This window comes from Natrix helvetica (genome assembly GCF_964273705.1).
Source record: "Natrix helvetica genome assembly, chromosome: Z".
Taxonomy (NCBI): domain Eukaryota; kingdom Metazoa; phylum Chordata; class Lepidosauria; order Squamata; family Natricidae; genus Natrix; species Natrix helvetica.
In genome coordinates, this window is record NC_138554.1 from 85700282 (window position 1) to 85725885 (window position 25604).

The 25604-nt window shown below is 37.8% G+C and overlaps 1 protein-coding gene across 1 annotated transcript in view; it reads right to left on the minus strand.

The window, feature by feature from the left end:
• Positions 1 to 25604, minus strand: part of LOC309381797 (prostatic acid phosphatase-like) — a gene marked incomplete at both ends in the record, with an annotated part of 137486 nt that overhangs the window by 40660 nt on the left and 71222 nt on the right. The window contains 3 exons of the mRNA XM_081933081.1: positions 1035 to 1187; positions 6430 to 6516; positions 11529 to 11624. Of these exons, the coding sequence (XP_081789207.1) occupies positions 1035 to 1187; positions 6430 to 6516; positions 11529 to 11624 (336 nt within the window). The remainder of the gene's footprint in view (positions 1 to 1034; positions 1188 to 6429; positions 6517 to 11528; positions 11625 to 25604) is intronic.

Consider the following 25604-nt stretch of genomic DNA (forward strand, 5'->3'; position numbering starts at 1 on the left):
TCAAGCCGGAGAGATGAGTGATCTGACCACGACAGGGGTGTAATAACTAGGTCCCCTATTCCCAGATCACTCACCCACTGGCCAGAGACGAAAACAAGGTCCAGCGTGCGACCCCCCTCGTGTGTGGGGCCCTGAATTATTTGAGTCAGGTCCATGGCTGTCATGGAGGCCATGAACTCCCGGGCTACCTCGGATGCTTCACCCATCGACGGCAGGTTGAAATCCCCCATAACCAAAAGTTTGAGGGGTCTCAACCGCTATCTCTGCGATCAGCTCGAGGAGTCCGGGCAGGGCCGCTGATGCATAGCGAGGAGCCAAGTATACAATACAATATTAGTTTGATAATATGAAAATTTATATAAACCACAAATGGAGACTATGAGAGGAGATTTAAAAGCTTTGTTATTAAATATAGCCAATTTTTATCTAGAACATGTTATAAAGATATCATTGGATGATTTTAGGAGGATTTAATGAAATCCCATTATATAGTTTTACTTTAAATTTAGAATATTTCATATAAAGGGATGTAAAAACAATTATCGTCAAATGAAGGTGGAGGTACAATAACAGTAATATATATAAATATATTTGATTTAAAAATATGTGATTTGATATGAATTGCAAGTGATGACTATGGAAGGGATGCACAGAAATTTTGTAATCAACTGGCACACTTTCTATAATTTCTAATGGAAGATGCTTTTATGTTTCTTGTTTTTTGTTTTGTCCGTTTGTGTTTGTTTAAAAATAAAAACTTTTTTTTTTTAAAAAAAGAACTGGTAATAAAAACGTTGAATCCCACCACTGTTGAAAACCAACTCCTACTGTTAAAAGTGCAATGATGAAACCAATACAATGCAGACTATAGATAAACCTGGAAAGCGGGCTTGTTACTGTCTATTGTATGACAACTTTGAGTTTATTATTAATCTCATCTGTTTGAACAGATGAGTATATAAAATTGAAAATGTCTGCCTGATAGAAAAAGTACCTAAAAACCAGGAAGAACAGTTTATATTACTGACACTCACAGAATTGCTTGCATTTGTGATGACGTGTACTGGGATTGGTTGCCAGAGGAGTTCAGGATTCCATATCTGATCACCGATAGGAGGGAACAGACCAGCAAGATTTGCTTGGGCGCTCATTATGGTTCGATCTATTTCAGTGCTTTGAATTAAGATCTAAAAGAAATAAAAGGCAACTGTGTTACAGCAACTTAATATATTTTTTCCTGAATTTTGCATGCCCAAATAGAGATAAGAGTTAAGCCTGAGTGTGATGGAGAACGTCTCATGGAAATTGAGATGTGGTAGAGAGACAACAGTGTTTTCTTTGTAGCTAGTGTATTTCTTTAGTTTAATGTGCATACTTTAATAAGCTGCACTTTTCAATACATACTTGTTTATTTCTTCCACTGAGTGTACTTGCTTATATGTATGATAACACATTTTGTGAATAGTTATGCTCTTTCTTGGAGCATTTTATGGAAATTTACAGAGTGAGAACTTAACAGTTCAAATACATACCAATTCAGAAAAAAAGAACTATGCTTTAAGCTATCTGTTCTTTAAAAATTATTATTGTTGTTGTTGTTGTTATTATTATACGATTGTATCACAGCGGCCAGTTGTTTCGCCAGATTTGGCATTGATTACTAGTCGGGCCCCATCCAGGGGCCTAGGACATCGTAACGTATTTTCGTAATATATGTGCAGATCCAAGCAGTGCAGCTTTTTGCATTTGACTGTTGGTGATTTTGTCAAGTTTTAACTGTTTTAAATGTAATTCCAGTGCTTTTGGAATAGCACCCAGTGTGCCGATTACCACTGGAATTACCACTGCTGGTTTGTGCCATAATAGTTGAATTTCATTTTTTAAGTCCTGGTATTTCGCGATTTTTTTCATGTTCCTTCTCGTCGACCCTGCTATCACCTGGTATTGCGATGTCTATGATTGTAACCTTATTTTTCTCAACCAGTGTGATGTCTGGTGTGTTGTGCACCAGTATCTTGTCCGTTTGTGTATACTCATAGGATCTTGATTATCTGAGTTTTGGTGACTTTTTCAGGCTTATGTTCCCACCAGTTTGTTGTTGTTTTAATATTATAATTTTTGTACAAATTCCAGTGGATCATTTGTGCTACTGAATTGTGCCGCAATTAATCAGTCTGCGCGATTTTTTTACAGCAGCTGAGTATGTGGTCAACAGTTTCATAAACTTCTTTGCAGAGTCTGCATTTGGCATCAGCAGAGGATTTTTCAATTTTGGCCTTAATGGCATTTGTTCGGATAGCTTGTTCTTGCGCAGCCAGGATTAGTGACTCTGTTTCTTTCTTTAATGTACCTGTTGTTAACCATAACCAAGTTTTTTCACTGTCCACTTTATCTTTTATTTTTTCCAGAAATTGACTATGCAATGCTTTGTTCTGCCAACTCTCCATTCTTGATTTTATCACATCTTTTCTGTATTCTTGTTTCGTCTGTTGGGCTTTCAGTAGATTTTTGTTCTTTACTTCGATTAATGGATGTTCTTGACTTTCTGTTATTATTGTTGTTGTTGTTGTTGTTGTTGTTGTTGTTGTTATTATTATTATTATTATTATTATTATTATTATTATTATTATTATTATTGGATATACATCATATGACCAGTGAGGCATTTGGGTAGCATTCATTTAAATACAGATAATAATAGCAATAATAATATTTGCTACATTAATCATACTTATGTAATTGTATTTGTATTAGAGTCAATTGTTTAGTCGTTCACTTTTTTTGTGCACCATTCTAATAACAACCACAATACCATCTTTCAACATCTGATCTTTACATGTAGCTCAGTGTTGGTGAACGTTTTCGGTACCGCATGCCAAAACAGGAGCACACACGTGCACACATGTGCCCACATGCCGGAAACTGGAAGAGGACCTGGTTTCTGGCATCGGCCACTTGGTCTTCCAGTTTCTGGCGTGCATGCGCACACATGCACATGTCAGAAACCAGAAGAGTGTCATTGAAACTCCCCTCCAGCCCGCCACTGAGAACAAGCCAGTGTATCCCCCCTCCCATCCCTTCTGCCAAGGGAACGCACCCACTTCCTGGCCAGTGTGCCTCTAACCCCAGCCCCAGACAGATGTTCCTCTGGTGTGGACTCAGCTCCTGTACAGCCCCGCCACCCCAGGAGAGCAGCAATGGCAGAGGCAGGGCAAGGGGCAGGAGCTACCAGACAGCCTGGGGATGAGGGTGGTTCTCACACTGCTGCTTGTAGCTGGGATGCTGGAGGAGAACTGCTGCTGCCTCCTCACCCACAGCCAGCTGGTTGCTCCTGGCTGGAAGTGGCACTATGAGAACTGCTGCCACCCCCTCACCTGCCACTTCTGTCAAGGGAGCATGACTGCTATGGCGCTGGACAGATGTTTCTTCAGAGTGGATTCAGCTCCTGTGCTGCTCTGCCACCCCAGGAGACCAGCAGCTGCAACAACAGGGTGGACGCTTGGAGTGACCAGCCAGCCAATGGCAAGGGGGCCGCAGCAGTTTCTCCAGCATCCTGGCTGCAAGCAGCAGCATGAGAACAGTCCTCGCCCCTGGCCTGCCAGTAGCTTTTGCCCATTGCCCTGCTGCTGCTGCTCCTGCTGCTCTTCTGGGGTACCCGAGCTGGCCAGGCTCTTCAGACCACGGATGCATGTTGGTACCATGGGCTGGAAGGCTACGGCCATGTAAGAAGCCCACTCAGGCTGGGAGGGAGGAAAGCCCTGGCCCACCCGTCATGGTCAACAGCTCTCTCCCCTAGGAAGCTACCGCTGGGATCCCCTCTCTGCGTGTTTGGGCATACAAGCTGGTGTTTGTGTGTGCATCCATACCAGAAACCAGGCCATGTGGCTGGCACACATGCGCATGCCGGAAACTGGAAGATCATCTTCCTGGCATGTGCATGCACACCTGACAGCTGCTCTTTCAGTTTCTGGTGCTCCCTCATGCATGAAGACCAGCTGGCTGGTGTGCCGGAATCTGAAGAGTAACGGGTGCATGCCCGGAGAAATCGCTCTGCATGCCACTTCCGGCACATGTACCATAGGTTTGCCAACACAGATCTAGCTATTATTTTTACTATATTATATAAAATATGTATAATGATATTGCCCCTTGATCTTGTTTCTACCTCTATTCTAGCTCTCAATAAAGCCAATCTTATATTAAACAGATTTCCTTTCTAACCATCATTTCTTGCCCACTTTAGTATTTCAATTCTTATTCGTTTTTTGACTTGCCTCCCAAACTCCTTCTTTGGGTCTTTGTCTCTGTCTATACCTTTCCTATTTAACACAAATATTTCTTCCATCTCTACTATCGTTTGCTGCCATACATCTGGAGTATCTGCACAAGCCCCTATCTTCTCTTCAAAAATATCTTTCTTTTTATCCAATCCCATTTTTTGATCTCTTAATATATATTTGATTCATAAGTCTTGATTGTCTTTTCCTTCTTCTCTTCTTGTTTTATTTGTTGATCTGTCTGTTCTGTCTTTTCGTCTGGTCTTTCTATTATCTCCTCTATTTCCTGTGCTTTATGTTCTTCATTCATTGCTCCTTATTGAACATTTTCTGATTTTCCTACAGTTGTGCATTAACACTTTTATCTTCCTGTGGTTCTTTATCAACATATCATAAGTATTTCAGAGCATCAACTCAATTTCTTTTTGAAATCCACTCATCTCCGCCTGATTCAACATGTTGTCTTATTTTGACAGTTCCAAAAATTGCTCACTAGTCTATTGTAGTCTGTCACCACCAAAGTCTCAATTGTCTATGACCTGAGAAAGCCAGCTTACAAACCATTTGCTTAATCCTAGCATTGCTCTTCAGGGGAATGCAATAGTTATAGTTCTTTGTGTCCCACTGTTAGTCAATTAGTTCCATTTAGGTAATCCAGGAATATTTCCAAATGTCTCCTTAAGTCAATTCTGTAAATTCAGTCATAGATCTTGGCATTTAAAGTAGCTTTCTTTAGCTGTCTTCCATAATCTCACAGTTAAGCCTTCAATAACCCTGAAGTAGACAGATATAGAACAGTAGACAGCACAGTAGTCCTCCAGGTGTTATTTATTTTCACTTCCTCCCCCCTTTGTCTTATCAATACTTTCCAAGGTTGTAGGAGTTTAGTATATATTCCATTCAACAGTAGATGGCTCCTTCAGCTTAAATTGCAATGTTGCACAAAATCTGGTAAATATTTATTTCAGGTTTTTTTTGCAAATAGTCAATACTCAGACAAATAATTCCAGCATATTAAAATGCCTTACCAAAATATTGCCAATAAAGTTTAAAAATCCAATTTTTCTATCTTTTAATGATTCTGCACTCTCCCTTTAATTCCTTTTCTTTCAGGTCTATAATTTTTCTCTCTGTAATTATTCACAGCTGTGACAAGCATTTCAAAAAGTATCTTTTCCAAGGTTTATTTTCTTTGGGGTTAGGTTCTAGGTAAAAAAAAGAATCATCTCACCTAGTTCCAATCACTGTACATCTGCACTGCTCTAGCACATTCTTTGTTTCTTTGGCTGCCACAGTTTCACAGCAACCATAATGGCTGCCTCTCCTTTTCGTCATTGGATGGGAGGAAATCCCTGGGTCCATCTGGAGAGCTGCCACTTCTGCGACCTGCAGGGTAATCCTCCTTTCTTTGTCAACCCTACAGGGTGACTTTAGCCTTTGGGGGACCCTCCAACGAGGACAATTCACAGGAGTTCACGGAGCCCCACTCCTTGTGTTCAATCTCGCCACAACGTCTAACCGGAATTTCTAAGCTATCTGTTTTTGAAGCTTCCATTGAAGATGAAGGGAGTTGAGACATCCATTAAAATATCTGAATATTAATGTGATATTTCTTAAAGTTTTGAATGAGGACTAGAGAAGCCCAAGTTCAAATCTACTCTCAACCATAGAAGCTTATGAATGACTTTGGGCTTTGCAGTCCAACATTTCCTAATGTGTTGCTGTTGAGAGAAAAATTGAAATCTTAACCTCTCCTGGAAACAGAAATCTGGCAGACAGATATATTAATTGATAAAATATACAGAAAATTACATTTACTCATCTACAATTTCTGTAAATTTCTGGCACTCAGATATTATAGAATATATCTGAGAATATATAATAACAGAGTTGGGAGAGAGCTTGGAGGACTTCTAGTCCAACCCCCTACATCACTTCTGACAAATGTTTATCCAACATCTTCTTAAACACTTCAAGTGTTGAAGGAGTCACAACTTCTGGAAGCAAGTTGTTCACTGTGTCTGTAGGTATGATAAAAGTTATATAGGAAACATGTATAATTTATCTTTCGGCATCAAAATTCTGAATCCTTGATGTTTTGAGCAACATATGACTAGAATTAGATAAAACTTTTTAATGTGCTTGTTCTCACCTCCTCTCTGTTGTAACTGGCACTCAGAAAATCTGAATATCTCTTCTTTATGTATTGTCCAAGCTCATACTGCTGCTGCATCCCAATCTATGGAAAAACAATATAGCCATGAGTTACTTAAAAAGGAAAATGCATTTTCCAGTTCGCATGATCTAAGTAATAGCCATATCACAAGCTTTTACAGGTAATCATTGATTTATGACCACAACTGAGCCCCAAATTTCTTTTGCTAAGCGAGACAGTTAAGTGAGTTTTGCCCCATTTTATGACAATTCTTGCCACATTTGTTAAGTGAATCACTGCAGTTGTTGTTAAATGTGAAAAACAGTTATAACTCACTTTTTAAATGCCCTTGTAATTTCAAGCAGTCATTAAATAAACTTGTAATTTATAAAGCTCCATATTCAGCCTTGTAATATTGATACAACAGTTTACCAAAATAATAATATGCTGTCCTGACTCTTATAGCATCTCTGGATAATTCATTAAAGTTGTGACTACTTTGGATTTTTTACCAGCTGATAAAAAGTTAATGGCATATATTATTATCCTTTATTTAAAAGTACCTCCATGAGGAATCTGCCAATGACTAGTTAAAGTTAGTCTAGTCGCATAGTCATACTTCCCCCAAAGTGATGTATTCTGATTTTATTTTGAACCACAGTATGCCAAACAAAAAGTCTTCTATTCTATGGAAAGTAGATTCTTTACATGTCCTCTTCAACACATAATAGCTGATTTGGAACTGGTCCTATTTTGATTGATTATGTCCCATCAAATTATTTTTGACTCCTAGCAACCACAAAGATATACAGGTGAAACTCGAAAAATTAGAATATCGTGCAAAAGTTCATTTATTTCAGTAATGCTACTTAAAATGTGAAATTAATATATGAGATAGACTCATTACATTCAAAGCAAGATAGTTCAAGCCGTGATTGGTCATAATTGTGATGATTATGGCTTACAGCTCATGAAAATCCCAAATCCACAATCTCAGAAAGTTAGAATATTGTGAAAAGGTGCAGTATTCTAGGCTCAAAGTGTCCCACTCTAGTCAGCTAATTAAGCCATAACACCTGCAATGGTCTCTCAGTCTGGTTCAATAGGAATCACAATCATGGGAAAGACTGCTTACATGACAGTTGTGCAGAAAACCATCATTGACAACCTCCATAGTGAGCGAAAGCCTCAAAAGTTAATTGCAAAAGAAGTTGGATGTTCTCAAAGTGCTGTATAAAAGCACATTAATAGAAAGTTATGTGGAAGGGAAAAGTGTGGAAGAAAAAGGTGTACAAGCAGCAGGGATGACCGTAGCCTGGAGAGGATTGTCAGGAAAAGGCCATTCAAAAATATTGGGGACTTTCACAAGGCTGGAGTCAGTGCATCAAGAGCCACCACACACAGATAGATCCTGGACATGGGCTTCAAATGTCACATTCCTCTTTTCAAGCCGCTCCTGAACAACAAACAATGTCAGAAGTGTCTTACCTGGACTAAAGAAAAACAGACCTGGTCTGTTGCTCAGTGGTCCAAAGTCCTCTTTTCTGATGAGATCAACTTTTGCATCTCATTTGGAAACCAAGGACCCGGAGTATGGAGGAAGAATGGAGAGGCACACACTGCAAGATGCTTGAAGTCCAGTGTGAAGTTTCCATAGTCTGTGTTAATTTGGGGAGCCATGTTCTGCTGGTGTTGGTCCACTATGCTTCATTAAGTCCAGGGTAAACGCAGCCAACTACCAGGAGATTTTGGAGCGCTTCATGCTTCCTTCTGCAGACGAGCTTTATGGGGATGCTGATTTCATTTTCCAGCAGGACCTGGCACCTACCCACACTGCCAAAAGCACCAAAACCTGGTTCAATGACCGTGGGATTACTGTGCTTGATTGGCCATCAAACTCACCTGACTTGAACCCCATAGAGAATCTATGGGGCATTGCCAAAAGAAAGATGAGAGACACAAAGCCGAACAATCCAGAAGAGCTGAAGGCCGCTATAGAAGCATCCTGGTCTTCCATAACACCTCAGCAGTGCCACAGGCTGATAGCTTCCATGCCACGCTGCATTGAGGCAGTAATTGCTGCAAAAGGGGCCCAAACCAAGTACTGTTGAGGCTGGAAGTTCTACAGTGAAGCCATGATGCGAAACTAGGAGGCCACTTTGGATTCCTAAAAACACTCCACCTCGCCAGGCACCAATTTTGGTGGCCAAAGATGAAATCAGAAGTAGAAGATTATGTTAAAAACTATGCTATTTGTGCGAGGATGAAAATACGGCCAGGGAATCCCCCTGGACTACTACAATGAGTGGCCTGCCCCAGCCGACCATGGGAAGAGATCGCAATGGACATCATCATCGAGCTCCCAGACAGCAGTGGGAATAGAGAAATCTGGACAGTTATTGATTTGTTTTCCAAGCAGGTGCATTTCATTGCTTGCTCAGGTTTGCCATCCGCAAAGCAATTAGCAAAAATGTTTGTGAAACATATTTATCGCCTGCACAGAGTGCCCAAGAGGATCATTTCAGACTGCAGAGTCCAGTTCACCGCCAAGTTCTGGAGAGAGTTCCTGAGGTCCATTTGGTCCACACAAGGACTGAGCTCAGCGTTTCATCAAAGCATGAACCGAGCAGTGGAGAGGGCCAATGCGATGGTGGAACAATACATCCGGTGTTATGTGGATTATCAGCAAGACAACTGGTCAGACCTGCTACTCTTTGCCGAAGTGGCGCACAACAACGGGTCCACATCAACACTGGATTAATTCCTTTCCAAAGTATCAGTGGCATGAGCTGCCCAGAGAACATCCCTCCTCCATGTCTCTGACTGAATGGATGGACATGCTAAAGAAATGATGGGAAAATACTAAAAACATTCTAGCAGAAGCGGCAGAAGCCTACAAGAAACAAGCTGATAAACACCGCTCACTTCAACCCCCCTTTCATGTGGGGGACAAAGCTTTCGTATCTACCAAATACATAAGATTAAGAATGCCTAGCAAGAAATTTGGCCCAAAATTTCCAGGTCCATCCACTTACAGTTCAACTCAGTCTACCCAGAATTCTAGGGAAGATTTACTCAGTATTTCATTGTAGCTTATTGAAGCCAGTAATTGGGTCCAGCATAACACCATCCACCCAACCTCCCCCTCCTCCTGTAGTGATAGAAGGGGAAACACATTATAAGGTCAAAAAAACTTAGACTCCAGGCTGTATAGGGGTCGCTAACAATATTTAGTGCATTGGAACGGGTACCTTTTTTCCGAAGCTACCTGGGTGAAAAGCTGGAACCTAAAAGTGGATAAGTTAATAAAACAATTCCATGATAAGTTTTCCGATAAGCCAAAGGGTCCCCCTGGGGGGCTGGGGAAGAAGTGCTTAATTCTGTTATGTTAACCCTTATGTTATTCTCTTTTCAAGAAACGTCTCCCTTTTGAGTAGAGGCTGCCTGTCAGGCCTGCAGCCAGATTCCTTTTGGGATCTTTGGCCTGCCACATTTCTTTCTACTATGCTGTTTCTATAGTAGGGAAATGGGAGGGGGATAGTAAGGAGTAGGATGTGATGTAACCAAAAAAAAATTCCTTTTAGATTGCCAAGATCATCCTTTGTCTTTGCACCTCTGTACCTGACCCGGAACTGAATGGGTGGAACTGCCAGCATGGCAGTGGAAGATTGGACCATGTGATGGACTTGTGGGTGTGGGGACAAGATCTTGAACTTTCAACTGGGCAGGGAAAACCAGGAAGCTTTCAGATTCGGGTTTTCCCAGATGTACCAACGTGACTCTCTTAATAAATTGGAACTTTGAGCAATACTTTGCCTTGGACTCTGATTTAATTTTGGATGTTATTTGGAACCCTGACATTAACCCGAATCTCCCTTAAAATACTTCACCAGCTACCCCTGCAGTTGGGGTGCTGGGTGGGGTGCTGACTCCCAACACTGACCAGATCTGGGACAGAGTGAAATATCAGCGAAGATGAACATAGAGCCCATGGGAATTGTAGCAGATAATGGATCGCTTCTCTGTGCTGAGATAATCTGCAAACATTCCAAAACTGGAAGGGGGGCTGCAAAGGAGGACGTCTGGAGATTTATGGCATCTGAAGAAATTCTATTGGGGCCAGAGGGAGTCAAAAGGCCTGTTTCAACACACGGCTGGAGATGACCAAAGCAACCACCCACTAGCTGACCAGATGATTGGAGCCTCCCAGACCAATTTACGAAGCCGAACATGAGTCAACTCTCGCTTTAGCTTAATAAATTGGAACTTTGAGCAATACTTTGCCTTGGACTCTGATTTAATTTTGGATGTTATTTTGAACCCTGACAATGTCAACATTATAGAAACATTAGTTGTTATAGTCCATCATCTTATATCGAGAAAGGCTCCTGAGATCTCTCTCCCCCCTCCTCTCTCTCTCTCTCTCACACACCTGGTCTGGGCACATAGACAGAGCTCTCCTGTGAAGATGTGTACAGCTTGCTTTAGCTCTCCGCCATCCCAGAACTGCACTGCACTGGGGAGTTCTACGTGGACAGGCCCGGCAGCAGCGTTGTGGCAGAGCTTGCTTTAGCTGTCAACCATCCCGGAACTACGCCACTTGCTGCCAAAATAGATGTTTGCTGGTTTTAGCTGGGCAGGCGGCATGACAGAAAGATGGATGGGCAGAGAACAAATAGATGGATGGACAGACAGATGGACAGATATATTTTTATGGAATTCGGCTATATTATCCAGGCTTAATCTTAATTATTCTCTCTTGGAGAAAAGGTTAGATTTCTCTGTTAGTCTCAGAATTTATTAATTTGGGGCTAATTCTTTATACCGTTTTATTCATCTGAGATCAAAATTTGAAAATATGAATTTATGTTGTAAAAAAACTGTCTGAATTGTGTCCTAATTCTTTTTCACTTTAAACAAACTGTAACAGAACAATAAATACTGAGGAGGAATTCTAAGACTTGACATCAAATGTATCTTAAATGTACAGTGCTAGAGAAGGTTATGTAATCGGTACATGCTAATCAATAAAAGTTACTTATAAATCACATCCCTTTATTGTTTATTGTCTTTACTATTATAGAAAACCAACAAACCTTAGTCAGTTGCCCAAATCCCTGTGGCCATTCACTTTCACTGTGTAAGCCATTGGGATAGTTTTCAATCGGACTTCTATCTCCATGTCGATAAATCTAGGAAGAAAAATTATAAGACTATATCACTTTATATTTTTTTCATTATAAGTCTTTTGATATATTTTTAATCTTTTCTCTCTCATACATACACCTACACACGGTGTGGGGACAGAGAAGGAGAGAGAGAGCCCACCTTGGTTTAGATTAATGTAATATAAATGTTATATTATGTTATATTAACATTATAAATAAGCACAAACATCAGCCAGTATTGAGCACCAACCAGCAAAGGAAAGCTCAAGACCATATTGGTTGAAACCATGCAGAAGACCCACTTCATCCTGCAGTGCACAGATAATGGCTAGGATGATGTTGATGATGATGAGTATAAAAAAAGAATATGAAGAAGCATTTAAATAAGCATGCATATGAAACTTATTATTTTGATTAAATATCACTCATAAGTAACTTCAACACAATATATACATAAGAAAAAGGTAGCCAACTGCATGAAAAATATCAAAATAATTTTATAATCCTTCAATTTGAAATCTATAACCTATATATCTTTCCTTACAAGATACTTTTAACTATCTTATATTCTAGATTCTAGGCTACATTATTACTGAAACAATTCTATTATTATGATTGGACATACAATCAGCTGGATGTTGACATTTTTGTCTGTCTTCCTGAGATACCTGGGATAATGTAAGCTCTTCCAAGTAAAGTGCCTTTTGCAACCAAACCTCTGGAGTATCACTTGAACCTCATTGGCCTTGACTAGCAAACTATTGGCCAATTGCAAAATCCAAATTCCTATGTATAAAAAAAATCAAATCAGAGAAAACATTTTTTTTTATTTCTGCATGCAACAAAAACATTTTGAACTCTGAAATAAAAGATGCTGGGTTGAAGGTTACTTTCAAATAAAATACTCAATGTCTATTTGAGTCCTTGTATTTATGAAGTAAAAAGCCTAACTTAAATCCACCTGCTGCAAACCAAAAATGCTGTTTGCTTCTGTGTGCTGACTTCCAGGTTTCGCACATTGGCGGTTGTGACACATCATTTGAGTGACAGGGAGCCGCAGCAGAGGGATGAAAGAGCCTCATGCGGCTCCAGAGCCATGGTTTGCTGAACCCTGATCTAGAAGATGAGCTTGGAGAAATGGAGAAAGGGGGAGCGGATGGAGAAATAGCTGCAAGAAAAGTGGTAGCTGAAGACAGGTTCCCGTGACAAGATTGGAAGGCTTAAAACCTTTGACTTTGGAGTTAAATTTAGACTGCCTAATTGCTTAAAACTAAGGCAAAAAGAACCATCCCAAGAAAAGACATTGTCATAAGAAGACGATTGGAGATGCAGAGACACAGAGAAAAGGGGAGCATACAGAGGAAATTCCTGGCAAGAGAAATGGCAGGCTGACGAAAGGGAAGTAGACGAAGAGAGGAGAAATAGCGGTTGAAGACAGATGCATGTTGTGGGAATATAGTTCGGGGGTTTAAACCTTTTGTTGTGGAGTGAAAGTGGATTGCCAAATGACTTAAATTTGAAGGAAAAGGAACCAGTAAAAGGGGAGTAGGCAGAGTGAGGAGAAAGTAGCAACTGAAGATAGATATCTATTGCAGGACTTAAAACTGGAAGAATAAAAAGCTCTCTTCCTCCGATCGGTGTTAAAAGCAGATTGCCTAACTGTTAAGCTTACTGAAGGTCAGAGGTAGGTACTGGCTCTTTCTTCCCTTTTCTTTTCTTTTGGAATATTAGAAAACAAAGTTGAAGTTTGTTACTGGATTGGAACAGTCATTATATATAATTATATACAATTAACTTAACATTTATGCTCAATATATTAAGAACAATAAGTTGCCTTTAACTATATGTTAAAAATACCAAAATCTTGGGCTGAAGCTTATATTACATTAATCTCCAAAGACTTAAATTAATTAATTATTAGCTAGGAATAGACTGTGTGTATGAGTAGGTACTTAATCTATTTAGTTATTATTTATTATTCAATTATTTATCAATACCTATTTAGATTTGTTAAAGCAATTTGTATGAATTAAATAGCCCTGGAAATATATTTAAGGAAAGTGTATAAATTGATTAGGAGCTGATTTAGGGTAACTTGGAGGAGACAGGTTGATTGATTGAGTAACTATAAATAATTACTACAAAGAAAAAGGGCTTCCCCCATTAGAGGAGGAAAGTAGAGAAATGCTAAATAAAGAAATAACCCAAATAGAATGGAAAAAAGCAATATTTAACAGAAAAGTGGTAAAACACCAGGACCAGACGGTCTCCCAGGGAAATTTTACAAAATGATGTATGAAATATTTGAACCCTTAATGTTAGAACTATATAATGAGACACTACAACAAGAAAAAATATCAAAATCTTGGGCTGAAGTTTATATTACATTAATCCCCAAAGAAGGCACTGATAACAAAAAAAAAAATTCAAAATTATAGACCAATCTTGTTGCTGGATGCCGACTACAAAATATTTATGACGATTATGGCAGAATGATTGAAAAATATATTAAACAAAATAATCCACACTAACCAAAATGGATTCCTACCATATGGACAAATCAGAAATAACACTAGAATAGTACTACGCATTAGAATATTACAAAACACATACAGAGAAACAAGCAGCGCTAATATTTCTAGATGTGGAAAAAGCCTTTGATAATTTGAATTGGGACTTCTTTATTAAACAAGTACAAAATATGAATTTTGGTTTAAATTTTGAGAAAATGATATCGGCAATCTATTCAAAGCAAACAGCGAGCATGATAGTAAATGGAGACCACACAGATGGTTTCAACATAACCAAAAGAGTAAGATAAGGATGGCCACCGTCACCTCTAATTTTTATCCTCTCAATAGAAATACTATTAAAGCAAATAAGATAAAAAAAAAAAAAAGAAATAAAGGGAATTAAAATAAAGAATGATTTGGTATTTTTCATAGAAATTCCAATCGATTCAGGAAAGGTACTGTTGGAAGAAATAGAAGAATTTGGTAAGGTAGCTGGGCTCAAAATATACAAGGACAAGAAAAAAATATCAGTTAAAAATCTTATGGCAAATCAGAAAAACGAATTGGAGGAGGAAATTGGACTGCAAATTGTAAAAACAATTAAATATTTAAGATCTGGTTGACAGTAAGGTGTTCAACGATAAAGGAGGATAATTATAAAAAATTAATGGAAAAAACAAAACAAGATTTGGAACATTGGAAGAAACTTAAACTAACATTGGTGGGGGAAATCGCTGCAGTTAAGCTAAATATACCCCCCAAATGGCTATACCTATTCCGAACGATTTCCATAAAACTAGATCAGAAGTTTTTTAATGGATTAAATAAAACAATAACTAAATTTATATGGGAAGGGAAGAAACCTAGAATAAGTCTTAAATCATTGCAGGGTAGTCGAATTAGAGGTGGTTTAGGATTCCCAGATTGGGAGATATACTATCACGCAGCCGCCTTGTTATGGATCAAAGAATGGGTACTCCTTGCCAATAAAAGGATACTTATTCTAGAAGAACGTGACCTACATACAGGGTGGCATGCATATCTTTGGGAGAAAAAAAATACAAATCACTCGCATTTCCAAAGCCATAGAATTAGAGGAGCATTATTACTAGTCTGGAGAAAAATCAGGTCAAAGTACTATATTAAAATACTGAGATGGCTATCGACTATGGAAGCAATGATGTACCCAAGTACATTAGATATAACCAAGATGAGAACCTACAACCAATTGCTAGACAATCAAGGAAATCTGAAAACAACTCAAGAATTGAAAGAACAGGGAATATTCATTGACTGGTGACCATACTTACAACTGCAGACAAGATGTAAAAAAGACATAGAGCAGCGATGGCGAACCTTTTTTGGCTCGTGTGCCACAAATGGGGGGAGCGCAGGGGGGTCGAGTGCGGGTGTGCTGCACCCATAATGCAATGCGCAACCCCCCCAGTGCGCATGCACGCACAACTCGCAACCCCCCCATTTTTACATGCTTTTTTCGCCCTCCTCAGGTTCCAGAGGCTTTATAGGAGCCTGGGGAGGGCGAAAAGAGACTCCCCCACCCCCCCCGGAGGCTTCAGGACCGTCCGGAGGCTTCCCTGAAGCCTTCGGAATGCTTAAAACCACCCTCCAAGCAAACCGGAAGTGACTTCCAGGTTGCTCGGAGGGTGGTTTTAAGCATTCTGAAGGCTTCAGGGAAGCCTCCGGATGGTCCCTGAAGCCTCCGGAGGGCCTCCGGGGGGCAGGGGAGGTTCTTTTCGCCCTCCCCAGGCTCCTATAAAGCCTCTGGAGCCCCGGGAAGGCGAAAAATAGCTTTTAAAAAGGTGAACTCAGCTGGCCAGAGCACGCATGCGCACTGGCCAGCTGAAAGGGCAGCGCCTCGCGTGCCCTGACAAATGGCTCCACGTGCCACTTGTGGCACGCGTGCCATAGGTTCGCCATCACTGACATAGAGGAATATGGCATTGAAAAAGAACAACTACCATTAAACAAAATATTATTAGGAACGGAGAAGAAATTCATAACTAAAGTGTACACTTATTTATTAAAATCCGAAGGGGAAAATAGTTACAGGAAATAGGATAGCTTGGGCAAGAAATTTCGGCTATAGCATTCAATTAGGAGATTGGGAACAGTTGTGGACGATAAATTATAAATTAACAATGTTGGCCTCATACAAAGAGAATATATAAAAAATGTTCTACCATTGGCATCTAGCACTGGCAAGATTGGCAAAAATTTACCCAAACTTGAGTCCCAGATGTTGGAAATGTAAACATGAACAGGGCTCATACTTTCATATGTGGTGGACCTGTCCGGAAGGGAGGAAATATTGGAGTAAAATAAGAATTTGGTTGCAAGAAATAACAGGCCTTCAAATCCAATTTAAACTGGAGATGTTTTTGCTAGGAATAATTAGAGGAACATTTACAAAGTAAATCAATTATATCATAATTCATATACTGACAGCAGGAAGAATAGCATATGCCCAAAGCTGGAAAATAGATAGTATACCCTCCAAAAACATGATAATTAAAAAAATAATGGACTACGCAGAAATGGTTAAATTAACTCTCAAACTGCAAAATAAAGAAGAAAAGGAACACTATACAGTATGGGACAAATGATATCAGTGGTTAGAGAATAGGAATAACAAATAAAAGTAGAATATTGATATATGTAAATATTAGGTTATAGGAATTATAAATGTAAAGAGGAAATTGTAAATGAAAACAAATGCAAAGTATGTAAGATGCTAAACAAAAGGGGATATACCAATGTCTTCAGAATTGGAAGAATGGATGTTGAATTTGATTTTTATGTTTTGTTTTGTAAAAAGCTTAATAAAAATTACGTATTTAAAAAAAACATTAATCTGCATTTAATAACATCCAAAAGTTAGTGGCTCTTTGCTGAAGCATTTCTGAAGAAGGGAACAAAGATAAGCTCTATCCTACTGCTAAAATTAATTTAAATGTAAGGTTGTCTTCACCCAAAATAATAGATATTAAACCTGGGTAAAAATATAGTAATTGCATTGATATTTTATGTCAAAATTAATAGCCATATTACAACTTTAAAATATGGCCTTGTTTATACACCATGCTAAAGCAATGATTATAGTCCCATAAAATACTGAACTACAAAGTATTGAACCCCATTTCTTTAAATCTATATGTTGCACAAATGGTAATGTTTTAATGTTTTTCTGAAGAAGCATTCACTGCATAATAAACAACTTTGTACTGATTATTAATTCAATTGTATTGAAGATTATAATGACTAATACAAAACAAAAAAATATATAAAACAAGAGTAAAAATTGCAGAAAAATAAAAAATAGAAAGAAAAATAGAAAATAGAAAGAAAAATAGAAAAGGAAGAAAAAGATATACTAACAATTATAAACCACACTTCATATGTAAAAAAACTATATAAAGAAGTCATATCCCGTCTAAATTATGGCAAGTATAAACAACTTTAATAATTTATTACTGCTTCTTAAAATACAAAATATGCTCTCTTTTCCCCACATTCCATCTCTTATCTATAAACAAATTAATAACGCCTAGTCATTTCAGGCCTAAGGTCAGCAAAGTTCATTAAGAGTTACCATGTCTGGATAAAAAGATTTGATTCTATTCTTTTTTCAGACCATTTAATACTACAATCAAAATTGTAAATTACAATATGCAATTGCAATGTGCTGGATTCTGACAACCATTATAAAAATCAGTAATTTTTTTCTGATAATTTTTTTTATAACTCCTACATAGAACTTACATAGAAACTATTTCCCTGACACCAGGGCTGCCAAGGGGATTATTAAGTGCTGGACAAGACTAATATGTGCCCCCTTACCTACACATGGACACAAAAATCAATAATGTCATAATTGTACATTTATTAATTACATTCAAATATACTTGCAAATATATTAAAAAGGGGACAGGTACTTATGTAAAAGATAATAAAAACAATAATACACATTAGTATATAAACAATAATGAAACAATATACACAATACTATGAATTTAACACTAGATTGAGTACAAGCTCATAACAGTTATTATAGTTGAGATGTGATGGCATTTATATTCTGCTAAACAAAGGTGCATTCCTAGCCTTTTTACTGGCAAAATTGCGAATCACATCGTCAAAATCAATCATTTTTGCAGGATCAGACTCAATGCTGAGTCTTGACAAATCTACCAGGTGCCCCTGTGACATAGCCAATCTTAGATAACTTTTTATCAGCTTTAATTTGCCGAATGAGCAACCTGCAGATGCAACAGTGGCAAGAATTATTAATAGAATACTGAGGCAGATACATATATTCGGAAAGAGTCCTCCCAGCTTGTATCTTTTCAAGCAATTCAATAGCTCCTATATAGGAAATTTTGGAGGGTTGGCCCTTTCCAAAATTTACTTGATGAACAGATGCAATGACTTATCTCTGTTACAAGATCTTCACTGATATCAGCGGGATATGGATCTGCCAGTAATTTTGATTTTTCTTTCAGTTCATCTTGAGGAATTGATAGGTACTTCCAGAGGAAACTGAACTTCTCAGAAATGTTCACTGCAGCATTGAAATCAACAGTCAGTCCACCAATAACATTATCCAATATTACATAGAAGACAGAAACTTTCTGAAACATGCTTCCTCGGGATTAATCCATTTCATCTTGTTTTGAAAAATCTGCTGCTTCTGTAGCACCTTCATCATGGAACCTCTTTCTTTTACGTTTTGCTTCACCCCGAGTTCCAGAGAGTTTCACTTCTAGGCACAAATGAGAAGCAACATGTTTTACTTTGCTCCACATACTTTGCCAGTTGTTCCAAAGATTTGTCAGTTCTGAAATCAAACTTTTTAAGTTGTATTCTTCGACATCCAGTATTGCATTTCTGGACTGAATAACCTTGTTACAGATATAAATTGGAACTAACACTCTGTACCATACAACAGACATTATCACACAAATGATGGATGTAACATAAGATAATCTCTTTTTTTTAATCTCTGTTTTTGTTTTCGCAGTTAGGTTCAACTCCAAGAGGTTTTCTAATACCTGCGGGATCGCGTCCTGCCCCATACATCCCTGCGACCCACTCGCTCACACAGGGAGGGGCTACTCCGGGTGCCGTCCTCTAGAGAGTGCCTGGGGACGGTGCCCAGGAGTAGGGCCTTCTCTGTGGTGGGCCCTACCCTTTGGAATGACCTCCCCCCAGACATCCGGACAACAACCGATCTTCGCTCCTTCCGTATGAAGCTGAAGACCTACCTGTTTTGTCAAGCCGGCCTGGCATAACGTTACTATCTTGCCACCCCAGGTAATTTTACAATGGGAAATTTTGTTTTTAATATTTTTGGGGTTTTAAACTTTGTAAGTATGCTTATTTATGGACTTATTTTTACCTCCTCTGCACGATTTTATGGTGCTATCTTGATTATTGCTCTGTACGTCGCCCCGAGTCCCTGTGGGGAGAGGGGGCGACTAATAAGTTCAATAAAATAATAAATAAATAATAATAATAATGTTAATTTGATGCCTGGCAGGTGGGCTACAAAGGGCTTTATATGGTGTGACTAACGTGTGTTAGATATGCCATGAAGAAAACAGTCAATACAGTTCTGCAAGATTTCCCATTGCTGTGGACTAGAACTAAACAAGTGGTAAACAATCTGTGCAGTTCCAAAGTATGTTATGGCTTCAGGAATGCATTCTGCGGCATCATTTCCACACAAATTAAGTGTGTGATATCCACATGGTGAAAATGAAGCTGTTTCACATTGCTTAAATATTCTTGCTTCTGCACATTTATATTTCCCTGCCATGTTGGCTGCATTGTCATAGCCTTGTGCACAACAATCCAAATTGAGTGGTATATCGTGTTCTTTCAATGTTTCTACTATCATCTGTGCTATGTCATACCCTATTTTATGGCTTGTAACAACAAACTGTAAACATATTTCTACAATTTCATGCTGGTTTTCATATGGTATTACATAACACAAAATAAATGTTGTTTGTTCTACATGGGATGAATCTGGCATGGAATCAACAACAACAGCAAAGTACTTTGTACTTTTCCTGTCCTCTAACATACATTGCTTTACAAATGAGGAACATTCAGCAATTAATCCATTTTGGGAATCGACACTGAGATAATGTACTTGAAGTCATTCTCCCTTTTCTTGTGACTCTTTAACTTGCAACATATGTTCTTTTAGAATTGGATCCCAATAAGACAACAACTCTATGACTTCCAAAAAATTTCTTTTGTCTTTTTTAACCAATGCACTGGGAACTGCCATGCAAAGCAAGGAATAGTACATCAATGATTCATTTCATAATGTTGTGCCACTTGACAGATTCTGTTTAAATTGATGCCTCCAATATATTGCCAATCCCCTTAGCAGATGACAGTTGTCTTTCTAGTTCTCGCCAAGAGAGATAGCACTGCCTATGACTATTGCGTCTCTCATGTTCTTGGATGCAAATACATAATTTTTGCCACTTTTTAGCTGCTGACCATCCTTTTGTTGATGCAACCATGGACTTAGATGCTGAGCTAATGCTGCAACAAATCTTGTTTCAAAATAATCGACAAGGAAAGCAAAATAATGCTTTTATAACTTCAATCCAGTCAAGCCCATCTTGGTCATGTTTTTCACCATCTACTGTAAATGTTAAAATACTTTTGGGAAATGTTAGAATAATTTCAGAAATACCTGGTTGTCTATATCTTTGGGAAATGTTTTAGGAAAGCCTTTACGCAAGACCTTTAATAGCATAATTTTCTATATCCAATTGAGAAGGCACATCTGTTATAAGAAGTCCAATATCAATTTCAGGATTTGACCTACTCTTCTCTTCACTATGTCTGCCATGCCGAGATTCTATAGATGAAATAGTCTCATCACTAACATTCAATTGTTTGTCTAAAAATTTAAATTGAGAATTTACTTCAGCTGATATTTCTTGAAAATCCAAACTGGCCTCATGAGATGCCAATCTTTGTTTCAGTTCTGTACTTGTCTCATATTGTTCTGAATTTAAAGTTTCATTTTGGTTAGTTTCACTTGTTTTGCATTTAATGCCAAATTGAAAGGCATTTCTCGTCCCATTTTATTAATCTCATCACATTTCTGTTTTTCCTTGCATTTTTGAGCTCCAGATTTTTGAAAGGACATTTCATAACTATTCATAAACTGAAATATAAAATATATTCATAAACGAAATGAAACTAAACTTGCAAACTTAAATAAATATGTAATGAAATTAAAATTCAATAAATAACATAAATAACTGCTCACTGAATTTCAGATTAATAAAGGTTATGTCAAACAAGGCTGCAAGGCAGTTTTGCTATACATACAAAGTATAGAGCACGAAGTATATATCCAATATTGTTTTTCTTTTTAAAAACTTGGTTTTGTAATTTTTTTAAAAAAAATCCCTTCATGGGCCCCCTTTGAGCCCCATTGGTCCCGGAACAATGTACCGGCTATATCCCCCTCTCCTGTCTAACCCTAGCTTGACTACCTAATCAATTTTATGATAGACATTTGGTTAATTGCATTTCATTAACCATTAGCCAAGAACAAGGAATCAATTTGTTCCATGTCTTAGCTATTTGACCACTTCTACTTGTTCAAGACAAAGATCCACTGGTTTGGACTTATCCTTGGACTATTGCTTACAACAAATATTAATGTTATCACCTTTCCACCCACAGTTCTACTAATAGCGCTATCCGGTAAATTGCTGCTGTTCTCTGCTTTAATTTGTGTAAACATCTCAGTAAGCAAGTTGGTACATATATGTCCAATTAAAGATGCAAGGAGGCTGCTATTATCACAAGTAGCTTCTTAAATTGGTATGTCACACCTTCTGCCAACTGTACCATCTTGCCTTTCCTGTATTACCAAAGTTTATGCTCATATAGTCATGGTAATTTCACAATAAGAATCATTGTGTTTTTTGCATTCAGTATTATCTGATGTAATATTAAGATGGATAATTTTATGTTTAAGACAGTAGAATATTTAATTGATTGTTTTAAGGTGAGGATAAATAGACTTTGTTAACTTTGTTAACATGAGAGCTTCTAAAGTCACTGGTAGATAGAACAATTTAAAAATGGTTGAAATAGTTATATCATTAGCTGGTCAGTCATTATGTATCTAAATTTATCTTCAGATAAGGACAAGAAAGCTTTCAGGAAATCTTACAACAGAAACTAGGAATCCCCTTTTGTTATATTTCTCTGATTAGATAATTATTAGATCTTTAATATACAGAAAGTATTAATCTAAAGATGATATATGTATGTTTGTCTTTATAGGTGTTTATTACCTTTTTAATGTCTATATAATGTTGTAATTTTAAATCATGCTGAACAACACTGATGTTCTGGCACTAGAAAAATGAGTTATAAATTTTTAGGTTAAAAAAAAAGTAGCCAGAAAGGAATTAGACTGCAGTTTTATAGACATACTTTTGAGTAAGTCTCATAACATTCCATGGAAAGCCAAACTACTAATTTGCATACATACATGATTACTGCTATGGAAGAGTAACAAAATTCTTTTGCATACAAACTACTTGTTCTAGCCCTGAGTTATTGAAGGCCTGGGACCCCAAATTTCAACTTTATCTTTGTGGCCCCAAACTTCAACTTTAAATGCATTCATTTTACAGAAACCTGTTTTTCAGCACAGTATATATGCTGTTCTAGGCTGAATAACATTACTTGTACACATGCTATTTTAATGATGATAAGAAATATTAACCAATCTTTGTACTTCTGTTTTGAATTTCCTGTATCATAAAAAAATGAAAATAGAACATCAGTCTTGCTCAGGGCTCTTCCTGGCGCCTTTGCTTCTGATCAGAAATAAAGTGACAAATTCCCACTTTTCTCAACCCTGCATTATTGATTGGCCCTCATGCCAGTAAATGAACCACAGATTGATGTTTGGCCATCATTATGAGCCTGTCCCTATTTGTAAGAAGAGTAAAGGTCTGCAAGAATACACCAATTTATTTATAACAAGTAGCATGTGAATGCAGTGCTTTTTGCTTATTAGTTTTGATGTTTTTCATTTTGATATGTTTGTAATGATTTTCCAGGATATACAAGTAATCTTCAACATATGACCACATTTGAGGCCAAAATTTCTGTTGTTAAGTGAGACATTGGTTACATGAGTTTTGCCCATTTTACAATTTTCTTGACATAGTTGTTAAGTGAATTACTGTAATTGATAAGTTGGCTTTCTGGTTGTTAAGTGAAACTGGCTTCCCCAATAACTTTGCTTGTGAAAAGGTCGCAAAAGGTGATCACATGACCTTGGGACATAGCAACGGTCATAAATATGAACGAGTTGCCAAACATTTCAGTTTTGATCACATGATAATGGGGATGTTGCAAAGGTCATAACTGAAAAATGGTCATAGGTAGTGGTGGGATCCTGCTGGTTTAACAACTGGTTTGGTGATCCCGTGTTTTGCGTGTGTGTGCAGTTTTAACAAAACTTACTTTCCATGTTACTTCTGGGGAGTAACACAGCTGAGGCACAGCAATCTGCTCTGCTGCATGAATCAGCTGCGAGGATATAGGTAAGTAAAGCGTAGGGGCAGGTGGGCAGGCCAAACTGATCGTCGGAGAGAACCGATTTGTTCCCAGTTGATCATCAGAGCTAATGTTTGCCTGAACCAGTCCGAACTGGCTGAATCCCAACCCTGGTCATAGGTCACATTTTTCTGTGCTGTTGTAACTTTAAAGGATCACTATATGAACTATTGTACATTGAGGACTACCTGTATATGATTATCCCCTCATTCTCATCTATTGAGAAGATTCCATAAAACTGAGGTTTGTCACACCACCAGTTTTTCGGCTTGCTAATTATTTCCAACAACTTGCAGTCCAATTTACAATTTCTTCATATTTTTTCATCATGTGTAGATCAGATTGATGTTTCAGTTTAATGTTAACTATATGTCACAGAAAGCATCTCAAATCATTATTGCATACTGAAAATCACCCTGTCGGTACTTGTTATTTTTGTTGTAAACTGGCCAAATTCCCCCAAAGCATTTACTGCTGGATTAAATAATAGCTGTTTCTGGTGTTTTCCTTTCTAGACCTTCTCTGCACACAATCCATGCATTTGTGAAATTCTGTTTGCAAAGCTTTGCTTATAACAGGCTGCTAGTGAGTATTTGCAAAGCCTTTTCAAAAACTATTAATAAATCAGCTGAGAAGCCTCAATAGTTTTCTGTCAAATTTGGTTCTGCAGATGGCATTCCAACAATTACTAAGAATATTGCATGGCAGCAAATCCTGGGACCATAGTGAATTACAGTTGTAGAATTAAATTCAAAGGTCTTCCTCATACTTTGCTTAGGTGATAATATGATCTAGGTAACAAATATGACAAACAGCTTTCTGATGGGGAAACACATACAAACACAGGATGCATTCACTGGGATGCAAATTTCATTCACCAATAAAGCAAGGATAGAAATAAAAGTAAGCTTTCAGGGCATGATGAGGAAACTGAGAGATGGGTTTTTTTTTTTAGAATTGTGTTAGTGCCTATTTGTAGACAACATTTCATTATGCATGCATCACGCATGCATCAGTAGTGGTAAAAGGCTGATTCATATTTCATACACAGCAATTGTTCGAACCATAGTTTGGCTGACAAGCTATAACAATCACATATAACAAAAATCAGAAACCTTGGTTTAGAAACCCAGTAATTGGAGTTATATACAAAGCTAAACCAAATCCAACATAGAATAAGTCATCTTGGACATTAAATTTGTAGTGCAGAAGCAAAGGTTAAACATAATTCCCTAACATATATCTATCCAGCTATATATTTATTTAGAGGATTTATATAGCTGTCTAATTTCTTGCCATAGTTGTCAAATGAATCACTGCAGTTATTAAGGTAATAACACAGTTGTTAAATTAATCTGGCTTCCCCATCGACTTTGCTTGTCAGAAGGTCCCAAAAAGTGATCACAAGATCTTGGGACACTGCAACCATCATAAATATGAGTCAGTTGCCAAGCATCTAAAATTTGATTATGTGACCATGGGAATGCTGCAATGGCCATAAGTGTGAAAAATGGTCATTTTTCAGTGCTGTTGTAATTTTGAATGGTCACTAAGTGAGCCGTTGTAAATCAAGAACTATCTGTACTTGTAAAGTCCTATTTAATACAGCAGATCATCACTACTATCTCAAAATATCCATCTGTGGGTAATATAAGTGTGTGTGTGTGTGTGTGTGTGAGAGAGAGAGAGAAAGAGAGAGATGAGTAAATAATAAAAGCAGCTACTTCATCCAGTTACTTTTCAGTATAAAAAATAATTATATAGAAATATTGTTCATACACAAAAAAGTAGAAAACAGAATTTCTCATATTATTAATCTCTTATACTGCTTGACAAGCTACTGGAAACTTGG